Consider the following 14,422-nt stretch of genomic DNA (forward strand, 5'->3'; position numbering starts at 1 on the left):
GGGAATAGCCCCATGTTCCAGTTTTGGCTGAGCCTGTGATATGCCATTTGATCTTTGGCAAGTCCCTCTCCTACCCTAGGCCTCAATGTCTGACCTTGTAAAATTAGATTAGATAATCTCTGAAGTTTATTTTAGCCCTAAATCTCTTGGATCTTTGTTGGAGCTAATTAACTATCTTAGAAGGATTTCCCTTGTACTCAGCAGAGGTAGAATAATGAAAAGTTTCAGAAAAGTGGAGAGACTTCTTGAGGATTAGGAATAGGATATCTGGTACCTGTGGAGCCCCAATAGATTTATAAAATATATGCCTACCTGAATTCCAGCTCTTTCCTGAGGATTTTGAGCCTATTGCTTAGAAATATATAATATTGCTTGGCAGCTTTAAAATTAGTATTCTTTCTGGGCACCTAAAATACATATGAATATTTATTATGAGGAATGCTAGGAGAAGAGAAAGAAAATGGAATATATCTGGATTTAAAGAATTAAACAGCTGTGAGGGAAGAGGGGGAAAGGAGGATAACCATCACTTAGAGATATGTATTTATTTTTTAACATAAAATGCACAATAGGAATATGGATTTGCATAATACATGCAGATGAAATTAAAGGTAGAACAAGAAAGGAGAGGACTTCCCCGGTGGCGGTAGCGCAGTGGTTAAGAATCCGCCTGCCAATGCAGGGGAAATGGGTTCAAGCCCTGGCCCGGGAAGATCCCACATGCCACGGAGCAACTAAGCCCATGCACCACAATACTGAGCCTGCACTCTAGAGCCCGCGAGCCACAACTACTGAGCCCGCGTACCATAGCTACTGAAGCCCGTGTGCCTAGAGCCCGTGCTCTGCAACAAGAGAAGCCATGGCAATGAGAAGCCTGCGCACCGCAACAAAGAGTAGCTCCCACTCGCCGCAGCTATGAAGACCCAATGCAACCAAACAAACATTAAAAAAAAAAGAAAAGAAAAAGGAGAGGAATTTGTAAGTGGTAATTATCTGTTATATTACTATTCCTTGGAGAAAAATTAAGGCTCTGAAGTTCCAAGAGACCTATGCTATTAGATATCCCCTATGAATGATGTCAGCTGGGCCTGTGCCTTCCTTCCAGAAATCTAGCCCTGACATGCGTGCACAGTCCTTCGAAGTAGAGTCTAGTGCCTTACTAATAGCACCCGAGTAAAGAAAGGACTTGGCCAAGATCACTGTGCCATCCAAGGACAGGAACACCAGCTAGGCCTTCTATTGTCTGGAGATTGAGTAGAAACCGAAGAGCACAGGGAAACAAGTATTTTTTTAATGGTCTAATTTTCAACACAGTCAACTGTGTATTGTCAAGAAGACAATGGCCTTTTGAGCTTTGTGCTGCCAGAGCTTCATTTACAAAGGCCCAAATCAGAGCTGTTTGTCACTGAGTAGTAATGGCAGCCTGACTGTCTGGTTAGGACTCAGACAGCAGTCTGTAGGTGTATTTTACATTCCTTTAAGTTACAGCCTCTCTCTGAGGCAATTAATCCCAGGCATTTAGCAAGAGTAGCTGCTGTGTTTCTCCCTTGTTCCATAGATGCATTTTCTTGTATTTGGCACTTGTCTTGGATGCTTGTTTGAGGGGTGTTTTTTCCTTACAAAATCTTTTATGAGAAAGTCTTATTTTTTTCCCCCTTTCCTTCCCAAATAGCCTTCTGAGAGTTAATCAGAGATGCACAGAGTTCAACAACTGGGAAGGCCATTAATAACTCAGCCAGCTTCTATCCTGCTGGCTTAAAGGCAGCTTCTGGCTGATGAAATTGATGAGGATTTCTCTGGTGTTTCCCTGAAAAGTATTCTGGTGAGAAAGAGTCCTCCAGTGATAGAGGAGTGGTACCAGCATGCTTGCATACTCTGGCCTTCACTGTTTTTGTTTTTGTTTTTTTTTAAGTACCCCCCTTGAAAAGGGCATGGGCTATGTTATGTTAGGCCCAGTATTTAGCACCCTCCATTATTCCTAAGGTAAACTGTCTCTCTGGGTCTGCCTTTCTCCCACTGTTCATCTGGCAAACATCTTCTAATCTTTAGTCTCTGCCTAAATTTGCCTTCTTCATCTCGTGGAGGCTTGCTCCATGTTGGCCTTGTATCAGCACTGAAGTGAGTGTCGGAGTCTGTGTAGTTTTCTCAATTGAACATTATTTTAAGTACTTTTAATTTCTTTGCCCTTTTCTTGAAACTCTTTTTTTTTTCCTTTTCTTGAAACTCTTAACCACTCTTCCTCTCCCCTCACTTCTACCCCGACCCCGCCCTTGCAGATATCCTTTGCATTGAAGTTTGTTTCCCCATCTCAGCTCCTTATTTTGAATTTTCCCTTCTTTCTAGACTATAGAAGCTAGAGTCATTAGTTGCTCTTTTCACCTCTAATTTATTTAGAGCCATGCTTTTAGTCAGGGATTTTTGTGTGTCAGCATTAAAACCTGGGGCTTTTGCCCTCTACTTGCTTAACTTGTCCTGTGGTTGGACATTCTGGCCTTTGCCACCTTACCCATTCATGTTTTAAGTTTTTCCTGGTCAGGAAATGTTTGAGCTGTTCTAGGCTATTTTCTCCTAGATGCCTGTGTTTTTTTCTCCCATAGGCAGCATCTCATTTGCGTGTTCACCACATTTCACATTTTACTAATTGTTCTGTGTACAATTCTGTCATTTCTCCTTCTTTGCTAGTGTGCTCAACACTTTCAATTGGAAGTCTTCTCTACATTTTATTGAGATGCTGTTTAACTCCTACTTCCCCATCATTAGTCAAGATGTTAAGCTGAGGAGCAGCAGATACATCTCCACTCACTTAATATTATTGCCTCTTTTGCGGTGCCTAATGTAACCATCAGTCTGAGACTGCTTGTATCTGAGCCAGCTGATTTTCATATATATATATATATATATATATATATATATATATATATATATATATATATATATATAATCTTCTGGTAATCTCTAAATAACATAAAGCCATTATCTCTGACCATGTTTTGCCCTTCCTCTTCCCTTTTTTTTTTTTTTTTTTTACACGGAAGGAGAAATTGAATCAGAAAGAAGTTAATTGTTTTTAGATTTTAATAACAATTAAAAGAGGCTTGTGAAATATGTCATAGGAGCCAAATTTTCTCCCAGCCCTGGCATTTGTCCATTTTTCTAAGTTATCTTCATATGTCCTTTCACCCAGCTCTGTGTCATGTTTTTTTGTTTGTTTGTTTGTTTTTTGCGGTATGCAGGCCTTTCACTGCTGTGACCTCTCCCGTTGCGGAGCACAGGCTCCGGACGCACAGGCTCAGCGGCCATGGCTCATGGGCCCAGTCGCTCCGCGGCATGTGGGATCTTCCCAGACCGGGGCACAAACCCGTGTCCCCTGCATCAGCAGGCGGACTCTCAACCACTGCGCCACCAGGGAAGCCCTGTGTCATGTTTGATTCTGGCAACTGCTGATCAGTACTGTCTCCTGTACACCCCTTTCCTTGCCTGCTCTTCAACTCTGCTAATGCCAGATAGAATACTGTTTATTGTCCAGAGAGAGAGGGCTCTTTGGCCCTTGTTCAGTAAATTGTCAGCTCCACAACGTGGTTCTGGGAAGGCCAGCTCTTTCTTAGCTGTAGAATAAAGTAATTGGATTTGTCCCATGATGCTTCTTTCTATAACTTAATTTTCAACCTTTCTGAGGCTTAGGACCCTTCCCCGCCCCCCTTAGGATCGTTCTTTAACTTCAGTATGTGTTCTGACTTCTCTCATGATAATTAGTTGTACTTTTAGTGCCCATCCGTAAGTAAAATATACTGTTATGAAAAGCTGTCATGAATTCACTTGTACTTTTAACCGAGTTGGTACTTTGATCACAACTTGAATCTACATATACTTGAAAAATAATAATATACTTAATTTGGGAGCTGTCTTATTTGTTTGATATTCGGCTACTCCTTATAATAATTTGTGGGCTCCCCAGAGCTGCAGTCTGCTGGTCAGGAACTTCTGATCTTATTGTTCTTTATAATCCCCTTTTCACTTTCCATATGGTCTTATCTCTCTTTCCTTGCCTCTCCCTTCATCTGTAGAGTTTCAAGTCAAAGGAATATGATACATTAAAGAAAACAGTAATATGCTTTCTCTTCTGGGAAAATAAAAACCAAGTACTGACTTTTAATGGATCAGCTTCCAATATCCCTGATATTGATTTGTCTCTAAATGCTCAGCATCCAGTTCCACCAAGATATAAAAACCTTCCTGGGCTTTCATTTCTGGTTTGTAGGGGTCCCAGTAGTACACTTGAAAGCCAAAGTGTTGTCTTAACTTTGGTTACAGTGCCAGTTTGAAGATTATCTCATTAAGTTGAAGATAATCCAAAGGAAGAATTTCAAAAATACCCCAAATCAAGCTCTCAAGAGGTTCATTTCTTTTGTGGAGTTGGTTAAGCAGCTAATTAACTGCTCTATCCAGCCAGTGCCCTTTGGCTTATTGTTCCTTTGATGCATTGGAAACTAAGCCACGTGAAGTTTCTGTCTTCTCTTGTAGGAAGCAGTGAAGTGTAGTGGAAAGAGCAAGGGCTTCAGAGTCAGATGGATCTTCCTTGAATCTTGTCTCAACCACTTACTAGCTGTGTGACCTTGGGCATTTGCCTCTCTGGTCCTTAGTTTCCTTATCTGTGAAACAGATCTAATGAGACTTATTGGGAAGCTTGAAAGATTAAATGGAGTAACATATTAATAACCTTTGTATTAGGACTTAGTAGATATTTAATAAATGGTGTTTATTACCATTACTTTAACAGACCATAAAGAAAACAGTAGACTTTTTTCTTTTTAATCAAATGACCGAGTTTAGGATTGCATTGTCTAATAATCTTCATCATTGTTAATTTTTCAGTCTCTAAAAGAGAGGACTGCCTAGTCTTTTTCTTGTGTTGTTTTTCTTTCACATATCCATGATTTTTCCACACCAAGGACCTAAACAGTTTTAAAGATAACCATATGTTGAATGAACTTGATGGGAGAATTCTTCTTCCTTCAAGATCCCCCGAAGCCATAGTTTCTCTATCTTTCAATCTAGAAAAAGACATTTATATACACATCCATTCTAAATTCTTTTAGAATATCTAAACTTGGCTTCAATTTCAGATGCTGCAGAGTTCAGAGACCACATTATTTCAAGAAAAATCTTCCTTCTTACTGAACTGTTAGTAAATGCTCATAAATATTTTAATTGAGGTACTCCAGAAACGTAGTATATTAATGTGCCACCCAAATTAGTAAGCAACCAGATGACTCATTTCTCTGGGACCTTCACCTAAGTGTAGGAATTTAGTTTGCGGGATGTTTGTCTTTTGGGCTGGTGTCTGTTTCTGCTTTAGTGACTCTCTTAGGTGTAGTCTTTTTGTTTTCTCCAGGGACAATGGTGACAGATCCAGGCACCGAGCTCCACGAAATGCCCGGATGTCTGCACCTTCACTTGGACGCTTTGTCCCAAGGTAAGAACTGGATAGTCAACTTTTATGAGAGACTTTTCTGAGGGAGGCTTTATGAGAGCCTGGGATTTTTAAACCTACTTTCTGGTGTGGATTGTCCATATCTGGAATTATTTTCTAGTGAGCCTACAGTCCAGCCCTGCCACCTAAAGACTTGACAGGAAATGATTAACCACAATGAAAAGACATAGAAAAATGGCATTGGGAGCATCCTGTTCAGGAATAGAAGCCCCAGGGAACTTTAGAAGAAAGATTGGAAGAAGATACAAATGTGTGAAAGGAATTTTACTCTGCTCTAGGTTTCTGTGGATTCCTAGGCTTAGTGGATCCCTTATCTTTGATTGTTGAGGGTTGGTAGATAGTATATCTCCTTTGTTTTAAGGCAGTCTATAGTAGGCTTTTAACGTGTGATTCCTTCATATAGGCGTTTTTTTAAATTAATTTTTATTGGAGTGTAGTTGCTTTACAATGTTGTATTAGTTTCTGCTGTACAGCAAAATGAATCAGCTATGCATGTACATATATCCCCTCTTTTTTGGATTTCCTTCCCATCTTATAGGCGTTTCTTGCTGCCTGAGTACTTGCCTTATGCTGGGATTTTTCATGAACGTGGACAGCCTGGCTTGGCTACTCACTCTTCTGTTAACAGGGTCCTGGCAGGTAAGGAGTTGTTTCTTTGGATTTTGAAAATTTAAAGGGGGAGGGAGTCGTGTAAAGCTTTCCCCTCCTTTACCTATGTTGATGTGATGGCATCTTGGCATCTGGCTGAAAACTCTTTTTTAAGGTCTTGTACTTGGTTCCTTACTTCAGGGCAGGAAACTACAGATTGAGGAAAGCTGCTTCTTTTGCCCATTCCCACTTCCTTCAGACATCTCTTTTTAAATTAATTAATTAATTAATTAATCAATCTATTTTTGGCTACGTTGGGTCTTTGTTGCTGCACACAGGCTTTTCTCCAGTTGCAGCGAGTGGGGGCTACTCTTTGTTGCGGTGTGTGGGCTTCTCATTGCCGTGGCTTCTCTTTGTTGCGGAGCATGGGCTCTAGGCACGTGGGCTTCAGTAGTTGTGGCACGTGGGCTCAGTAGTTGTGGTGTGTGGGCTTAGTTGCTCCGTGGCATGTGGGATCTTCCCGGGCCAGGGGTCGAACCCGTGTCCCCTGCATTGGCAGGCGGATTCTTATCCACTTCGCCACCAGGGAGGTCCCCAGACATCTTTTTTAAAATTTATTTAAACCATTTGTTTCTTAGTCAGCAAATAGACTTTTTAAATTGAATGATAAAGGTGCCTTGCTCATATTTTATTGTTGAGGTACCCATGAGCCAGATCCTGTGATTTAATTAGGACTGAAAGCACACCTCTCCAACCCTTTGCTGCTGCCAGCACATGGAGTTTCCAGGCCCTGTGGAACCTTCAGAGGAAGGAGGAGGAGAGGGACCCATGAAGCTGGCTTAGAAATTTCCACAGAATAGAAAATGGACTGGAGAAGCCCAGCTGAGGCAGTTTTATGGTGGCTGAATAACTTAGTGACCAATGTTTTGGGGCTAATATGCGCGATGTGACTGGGCCGAGACCCAGTGTGTGCTGCTGCTTCTGGGCAGTCTCTAGAGAAGGAAACAAAGCAGAACCTATTTTTTTTCTGACAAAGGTTTTTCTCTTTTCCCCCCTCCCCCCCACCTCCACTGCCATCTTGTAAATGTATGTATGTGAAGGCATTAAAAACTATAAAAATCAAGCCACATTTTGGTGTATTTTTTTAAAATAAATTATGTAATTTTTTTGGCTGCGCTGGGTCTTCATTGCTGTGCGCAGGCTTTCTCTAGTTACAGCGAGCAGGGGCTACTCTTCATTGCGGTGCGCGGGCTTCAGTAGTTGTGGCATGTGGGCTCAGTAGTTGTGACTTATGGGCCCTAGAGCGCAGGCTCAGTAGTTGTGGCGCACGGGCTTAGTTGCTCCACAGCATGTGGGATTGTCAGGGATTGAACCCGTGTCCCCTGCATTGGCAGGCGGATTCTTAACCACTGTGCCACCGGGGAAGTCTCTTGGTGTATCTTTAATAAGCATCTTTATTTAAAAAATGCAAATGACATTACGTTTTGGAAAACCTGGGCCACGTGTTGGTTAAAGGTAGCAAGGGATCGGTGTGAGGCAGTAGCATTGTCGGGCTGGGGGATATGATTTCTGACCAAGCTGTGTGGCAGCTGGTAGGCCATGGGACCTGGCTTCCTTTAAGTAGCAGTATCCTTGACCCAGTGTCAAGGCCTAGAAACCCCAGAAACCTCAATGGTTTCTCTCTACTGGACACCAGGGCTTCATAGGCCCAGACTTGGTGGGGCAGTAGACTGCACCGTCGTGTCCTGACAACCTTGACTGAGGAGGGCCCTAGTCGGTAAACAGACCCTATGGCTCTGTGCCTCTCCTTGCTTGGCGCTTCTGTGTGGCTTGGCTCATGGCACGTGGAAGCTCCTCACTGGCAGATAATCACTTGCTGCCAGAGAGCACTACAGAGTTCTCCACCCTTCTTTGTTCCAGACATCTGCCTCTACCACCCAACACAGCAGCTCCCTGCTCCTCTACTGCTGGGAAGTCTCTATTTCCTTTGCATTTAGGTTTTTTGGAACAGCTGTATGTTGTTTTTCTCTCCTTTGATCTAATAACTCTTTACCTCCATTTCTTCTTCCCTACTTTATGCCCAGAGGTCTGACCCCAAATAACCCAGTTTCACTTATGGATACCTTTGAATATGGGGGTTATGTTCCAGCAGGCAGTTTACAAACATGAAATCTACTGAGAAAAGTTCTCTAACAAAAGATGTAGAGTGCCTTGAGAGGAAGGAAATCTAAGCTCATTCTTGAATTAGATAAGCGGATGGTTTCCATTCACATTTAAACTCATTTCTCCCATTTTCTCAAGATGCGTGTTGCAGAGTATCCACTGGTCTTTTCTTCTTTTTTCATTTTTTTTTTATTGAAGTATACTTGATTCACAATGTTGTGTTAATTTCTGCTGTACAGCAAAGTGACTCAGTTATACACATATATACTTTCTTTTTTATATTATTTTTCATTATGGTTAATCCCAGGATATTGAATATAGTTCCCTGTGCTATACAGTAGGACCTTGTTGTTTATCCATTCTGTATGTAATAGTTTGCATCTACCCCATTGGTCTTTTCTTAAATGCCCTCATCACTTGTAGACATTTGGATGTCCCTCCAGATTCTGTTGACAGTTGTGTGTTACTTTTTTTCTTCTCTTAAGAAAATTCCAATGATAATAATAACAGCAACAAAAAAAAGCTTAACATTCATTGAGCATTTGCTGTATGCTAGGGAGTGTTTTAAGTGCTCTTCCTAGTCATATTTCATTTCATTCTCACAGTAATCATATGAGATGGGTGCTATTATCTAACAGTGGTGGGAACTGAAGCCCAGAAGGCTGACTTGCCCAGAGTGATGCAGCTAGAAGTAGAGGAGCCAGAAGTGAACCAGGCAGTGGGACTTCTGTTTCCTAGTCTGCCTGCCTCCCCACGGCTATTTTTAAGGACAGAGCATCAAAATAGCATTCTTCTTCTAGGTCCTTAATCTAGAAGAGGGAAGGAGGTCTCAGGGAACTTGGCTGATCTTCAGGGGTTTTCTTATTTGTTCTAATTCCTCTATTTTAAGTGGTTTCTAGACATAGCTTTTTGTGACCCAGTAGTGCTTGCTAAGGAAAATCTTATTATATAACAGGCCTTTTCCCCGAGCCTTCATGCCCTCCTGGACACAGATGTTTTGCTTTTTATTAAACTTATTTGTGATCATGTAATACATAGAGCTGCTGTAATAATGGCTTTTGAAGTGAAGACAAATTAGTGTTTTAGCAGTAAGCACTCCCAATTTTCCTGGAAAGGCACTTTCTCTTGTATGATTGGAATGAGGTTGTGATGGTCTCAGAACAATTAGATTCAGTAGACATTTGTTCCGCAACTGTGTGCCAGGCACTGTTGTAGGCTACCAGAGTGAATAAGACAGGAAAGATCCCTGCTCTTCTGTAGCTCAAAGTTTAGGTGGTTGGTTCTACCTCAGTCTTGCTGTTTGGTTCTTAGCTCCAAACATAAGGCAGAACCCTTTGTATGGTGAGTGGCTTTTTGTAGGGGTGAAGCATGGAAATTTGGCAGACCTGGAGGGACAAAGTATATACACACCTGCAGTTTTAGGAGGCATTATCAGTGGCAAATGAGTTTTCAGTGGACCCTAGCCAAAGCCATTCAGAATCATCAACAAAAATGGATTTGCAGAAAATTAAGATCCATTCTGCCCACTTCCTCCCACAAGAGCCTGAAAGTAGTAATATAAAACAGAAGCTGCTACAGAAAAGTGTTTTGATAGTCTGTTAATCTTCATCTCTTCCGCCTTATCTTGTTGTCTTCTCCACAATTCTGTAGGTTCCTGGTGGCCTCCAGTCACCCATCAACCCACACCAGGCCCCTTCTTCAGCAGCACAAATTCTGAACCTGTACTTAAAGAGGTATAACTACATTTAAAGCTACTGCAACTTTACCGGTATATTTTTGGGGAAACACGCAAAAGTCTGGGGCACTCCCCCTGCTGACTTTTTAGCAGATAGCTCTAGCTCTGTGTAGTAATAGCAGCCTATAACAGAGAAGGAAATGAAGTTAATGACTGCCTACTATGGGCCACGTACAGTCCAAAGTGCTTTCCCATACATTATGACAACCCTATGAAGTAGATGGTGTGTTTCCATTCTGTAGGGAAGAAAGCTGAGGTTCAGAGAAGTTACATTACTTGCCCAATATAATGCAGTGAGAGGCGGACCTGGAACTTTAAACCAGGTCTGCCTGACTCATAATAACTCTGTTCTGCCTTCTGTGCCATGTTTTGCCTGAGTTCAAGTAGGGAGTGTCTGCCGAAAGGTTCTTAAGCCTATAATATTTTTCTGCATGCTTGAGACCTCATATAAGTGAAATGAGAAGCCCTGGCATTTGACGTCTTCCTGGTAATTACTGGAAGAAAAACGCTGAGGGATAGGGACCTGGGTAATGTAGGGTATTAGTTATCTGTTCTGTCTAATCTTTTTGACTTTCATCCTAATGAGCATCTGCTCCCGGCAGATGTGATCCTGATGGATTTAATTTAGTATTTTGATTAAAATCAATGGGAAGTGTCAGGATTTTTTTGCTTCTAGCTACAGGTCATTGGGGCCTGGTTGAGTGTCATGGGCTTTGTGCCCAGTCATCCTAATTTCTCTTAGGATTTCTTCTTTGAGCCATTAGTTTAGGAGTGTGTTCTTCAACTTTTACAAATTTCCTTCTGTTGTTGCTTTCTTATTTAATTTTACTGTGGTCTAAGACCATACTTTGTATGATTTCAGTTACTACAAATTTATTAAAACTTGCTTTATGGCTTAGCATATGATCTGTTCTGGAGAATGTTACCTGTGTGCGTGGCAAGATTGTATATTCTTTTGTCGCCGTGTGGAGGGTTCTGTACATGCCAGGGAGATCTACTTGGTTGATAGTGTTATTCAAGTTTTGTATACCCTTGCTGATTTTCTGTCAGGTTGTTCTACCCATCATTAAGAATGGAGTATTGAAATTTCTAATATTATTCCTGAATTGTATATTTCTCCCTTCAGTTTTGTCAGTTTTTGCCTCATATATTTTGGGACTTTGTTGTTAGGTACATATATGTTTGTGATTGTTTTGCCTCCCTGATGAATCAAGTTTTTTGTTATAAAATGTTCCTCTATCTCATGTAATATTGTCTTTTTTTTTTCAGGTATAGATGATGGTACAATATTATATAAGTTTCAGGTGTACAACATAGTGCTTCACAATTTTTAAAGATTATATTCTCTAGTAATATTGTCTTTAAGTCTAGTTTTTCTTATATCAGTATAGCTACTCCAGCTCTTTTATGAATGTAGATTGTGTAATATATCTTTTCCCATCCTTTTACTTTCAGCCTATTTATATATCAGAATATAAAGTGTGTCTCCTATAGAAAGCATATAGTTGTTTTTTATCTAGTCTGAAAATCTCTGCCGTTTGATTAGATTGTTTAGTCCATTCGCATTTAACGTTATTAATATAGTTAGATTTTTGCCTGCCATTTTGCTGTTTGTTTTCTGTATTTCTAATGTCTTTTTTAATACTGTTTCTCCTTTACTAACTTCTTTTTTTAATTAATTAATTAATTTGTTTGTTTTTATTTTTGGCTGTGTTGGGTCTTCATTGCTGTGCGCAAGCATTCTCTAGTTGTGGCGAGCGAGGGCTACTCTTTGTTGTGGTGCACGGGCTTCTCATTGCAGTGGCTTCTCTTGTTGAGGAGCACGGGCTCTAGGCGCACAGGCTTCAGTAGTTGTGGCACGTGGGCTCAGTAGTTGTGGTTTGCAGGCTCTTGAGCACAGGCTCAGTAGTTGTGGCACACGGGCTTAGTTGCTCCATGGCATGTGGGATCTTCCCAGGCCAGGGCTTGAACCTGTGTCCCTCGCATTGGCAGCAGATTCTTAACCACTGTGCCACCAGGGAAGCCCCTACTGACTTCTTTTGTATTAAGTGGATAGCTTCTAATGTGCTATTTTAATTCCTTTCTTTATTTTAAACTGTACTTTATCAGGATCTACTTCAGACTTATAGAAACTTGATTCTGGTAAGATACAGAAACTTTGTTCCATTATAGCTACATTGTCATACCCCTCCTTTGTGCTATTATTGCCATATATATTATGTCTGTATATATTACAAACCCAGCGATACAGTGTTATAATTTATTGCTTTATGTAATCTCTTATCCCAGGCATCCTTCTGTTTGTTGCCTGTTGTGAGTAAAATAGAGCTACCCCTTTTGCAAGAATTTACTTTTCTTTTTCTTGTTAACTTTATTTTTGGTTGTCTTTTGCCCCTTTCCTCTTTTGTAAAAACACTGATCCTCTTTCTTAGATATTCCCCACTTTTCTGGTATCTTAGGGAATTACTATCAGGAGGCCTGTCTAATCTAGTTTGGCCAACTAGGTGGACATCTGGGTCCTCGGCTTGCTGACATTAAAGAATTAGTCTAATTTCTCAATTTAATATCATAGTTGTTTAATACAACAGATGGTTTAATGACTGTATATCAGATCTTCATTTGAATTGGCAAATCTAGGAAAGATAAAAAAGTAGTGAATACAGTTGAAGGCCATCATGGTATACTTACATGAGTATGAACAGAAATGAATGCTAATTCTGGTGTTGGACCCTTTATCTCCTTGGCTGGACCCTTCTCCATGTTCTTTACCTCTCCGGTACCCAGTTGCTAGGCTAATAAAGTAAGTGGCACATTCCAACTCAACATCAATTAAGGTATGAGATTACATCATTAATTGTTTAATAATAGCTGTTTATAAACCCCAGATAAATGGACAGTTAGTGGTGGTGGTACTAGCTAGGACCTCTTTAATAATTAACCCAATTACCTTTAATTCTGCTCCAGTGATGAAAGTAAAGGCGATAAGGGGCTGGCTTGGTTGCCTGGGAAGCAGCTCCTTCCAGAGAACCCAGCTTTCACAGATGCCTTACACAGCATCCAGGGCCTTTTACTGATTTGGTTTCAACCAATCACTGGAGCATCCATGCTCTCTCTACCCCAGCCCTTTGCTGCATCTCCTTATTCCACTAGTGAGAAGTATGCTTGTCGAGAACCTAGGTCCTGGTTTCTAAGCTGAATTATCTGTGCTTCTTCAGTCTTTTCTAGAGGAAAATACTGGGCCTTGTCAGCGAACTTTTCTGTTCCTTTTATAATGTGTGACTAAGTTTTTCTGTGCCTCCATCTCTCTCTACCGTAGGAAGTTTCCTCTTTATCTCTCCCCACTGATGCTTTACACCTGTGCTCTTTCTGTACTGTCACTTTGAAATGTACATAGAACTTTCTAAATGCTTAGCATTTTCCAGAGCTCTTTGGGTCTTTTTTTTTTTTTTTTTTTAATTTTTGGCTGTGTTGGGTCTTTGTTGTGGTGCGGTGGCTTCTCTTGTTGCGGAGCATGGGCTCTAGGTGTGTGCACTTCAGTAGTCGTGGCGCGTGGGCTCAGTAGTTGTGGCTCACGGGCTCTAGAGAGCAGGCTCAGTAGTTGTGACACACGGGCTTAGTTGCTCTGTGGCATGTGGGGTCTTCCCAGGCCAGGGCTCAAACCCGTGTCCCCTGCATTGGCAGGCGGATTCTTAACCACTGCACCACCAGGGAAGTCCTCTTTAGGTCTGTTAAAAGAATTGAATGGTTCTGCCCTTAATGGAGTTTACTGTCTAGCCAGGTTGTAGCCTGAGTTTCTATGTGTTTTTTGTTATTGTTTTGGCCCTGCCACTAAAAATTTAATAATTCCCCTGAGAATTTAACTGCCAATCCTATAGATTAGCGTGTGTGTAACACAAACCTGGGCTTGGACCAAGAACTTATGGGTTTTGGTGCAGTTTGAAGTGACTCTGAATGTGCCCCCGTTTGTCTTTTGCATGGGTCTGTGAGCCTGAGTGGAGCTTGGGAAGGACAGCTGCCACTTGCAGTGTGGAGTTGGTTTGAGAGGCAGTAGAACAAAATGTTCAAGAGTTTGGGCTCTAGAGCTAGACTATCTAAGTTCAGATATTCATGCTGCTACTTCCTAGCAGTGTAATGTTGGTTAATTTATTTTACCTTTTCTTGGGACTCAGTTTCTTCATCTGTAAAATGGGCGTAAGAATAGTATTTAGCTCGTAGAATTGTTTTGAGGATTAAATGAGCTAATATATATGAAACACTTAGAATAGGTTTTTGTTTTGTTTTGTTTTGTTTTGTTTTTGCACAAAGTAAGTGTTCAATAGATTTTAGCTATTATGATTATGATTTTTATTGTAAATCTTGGGGACCAGCATGAGTTAGACCTGTGCTAGTCTCCTCAATGATTATAACCTTGCTGATCTCTCACTGTTCTGTTTTCCTCAACAATG

The 14,422-nt window shown here is 41.0% G+C and overlaps 1 protein-coding gene across 15 annotated transcripts in view; it reads left to right on the plus strand.

Moving 5' to 3' along the window:
• The window catches only part of AMBRA1 (autophagy and beclin 1 regulator 1), a 178,277-nt gene that overhangs the window by 73,207 nt on the left and 90,648 nt on the right, over positions 1–14,422 (plus strand). For all 15 annotated transcript variants that reach the window (XM_082627250.1, XM_082627255.1, XM_082627256.1 and 12 more), the window contains 2 exons: positions 5,393–5,473; positions 6,030–6,130. In XM_082627250.1, the coding sequence (XP_082483376.1) occupies positions 5,393–5,473; positions 6,030–6,130 (182 nt within the window). The remainder of the gene's footprint in view (positions 1–5,392; positions 5,474–6,029; positions 6,131–14,422) is intronic.

The sequence above is a fragment of the Mesoplodon mirus genome (assembly GCF_964341445.2).
Source record: "Mesoplodon mirus genome assembly, chromosome: 7".
NCBI classification, from domain to species: Eukaryota; Metazoa; Chordata; class Mammalia; order Artiodactyla; family Ziphiidae; genus Mesoplodon; species Mesoplodon mirus.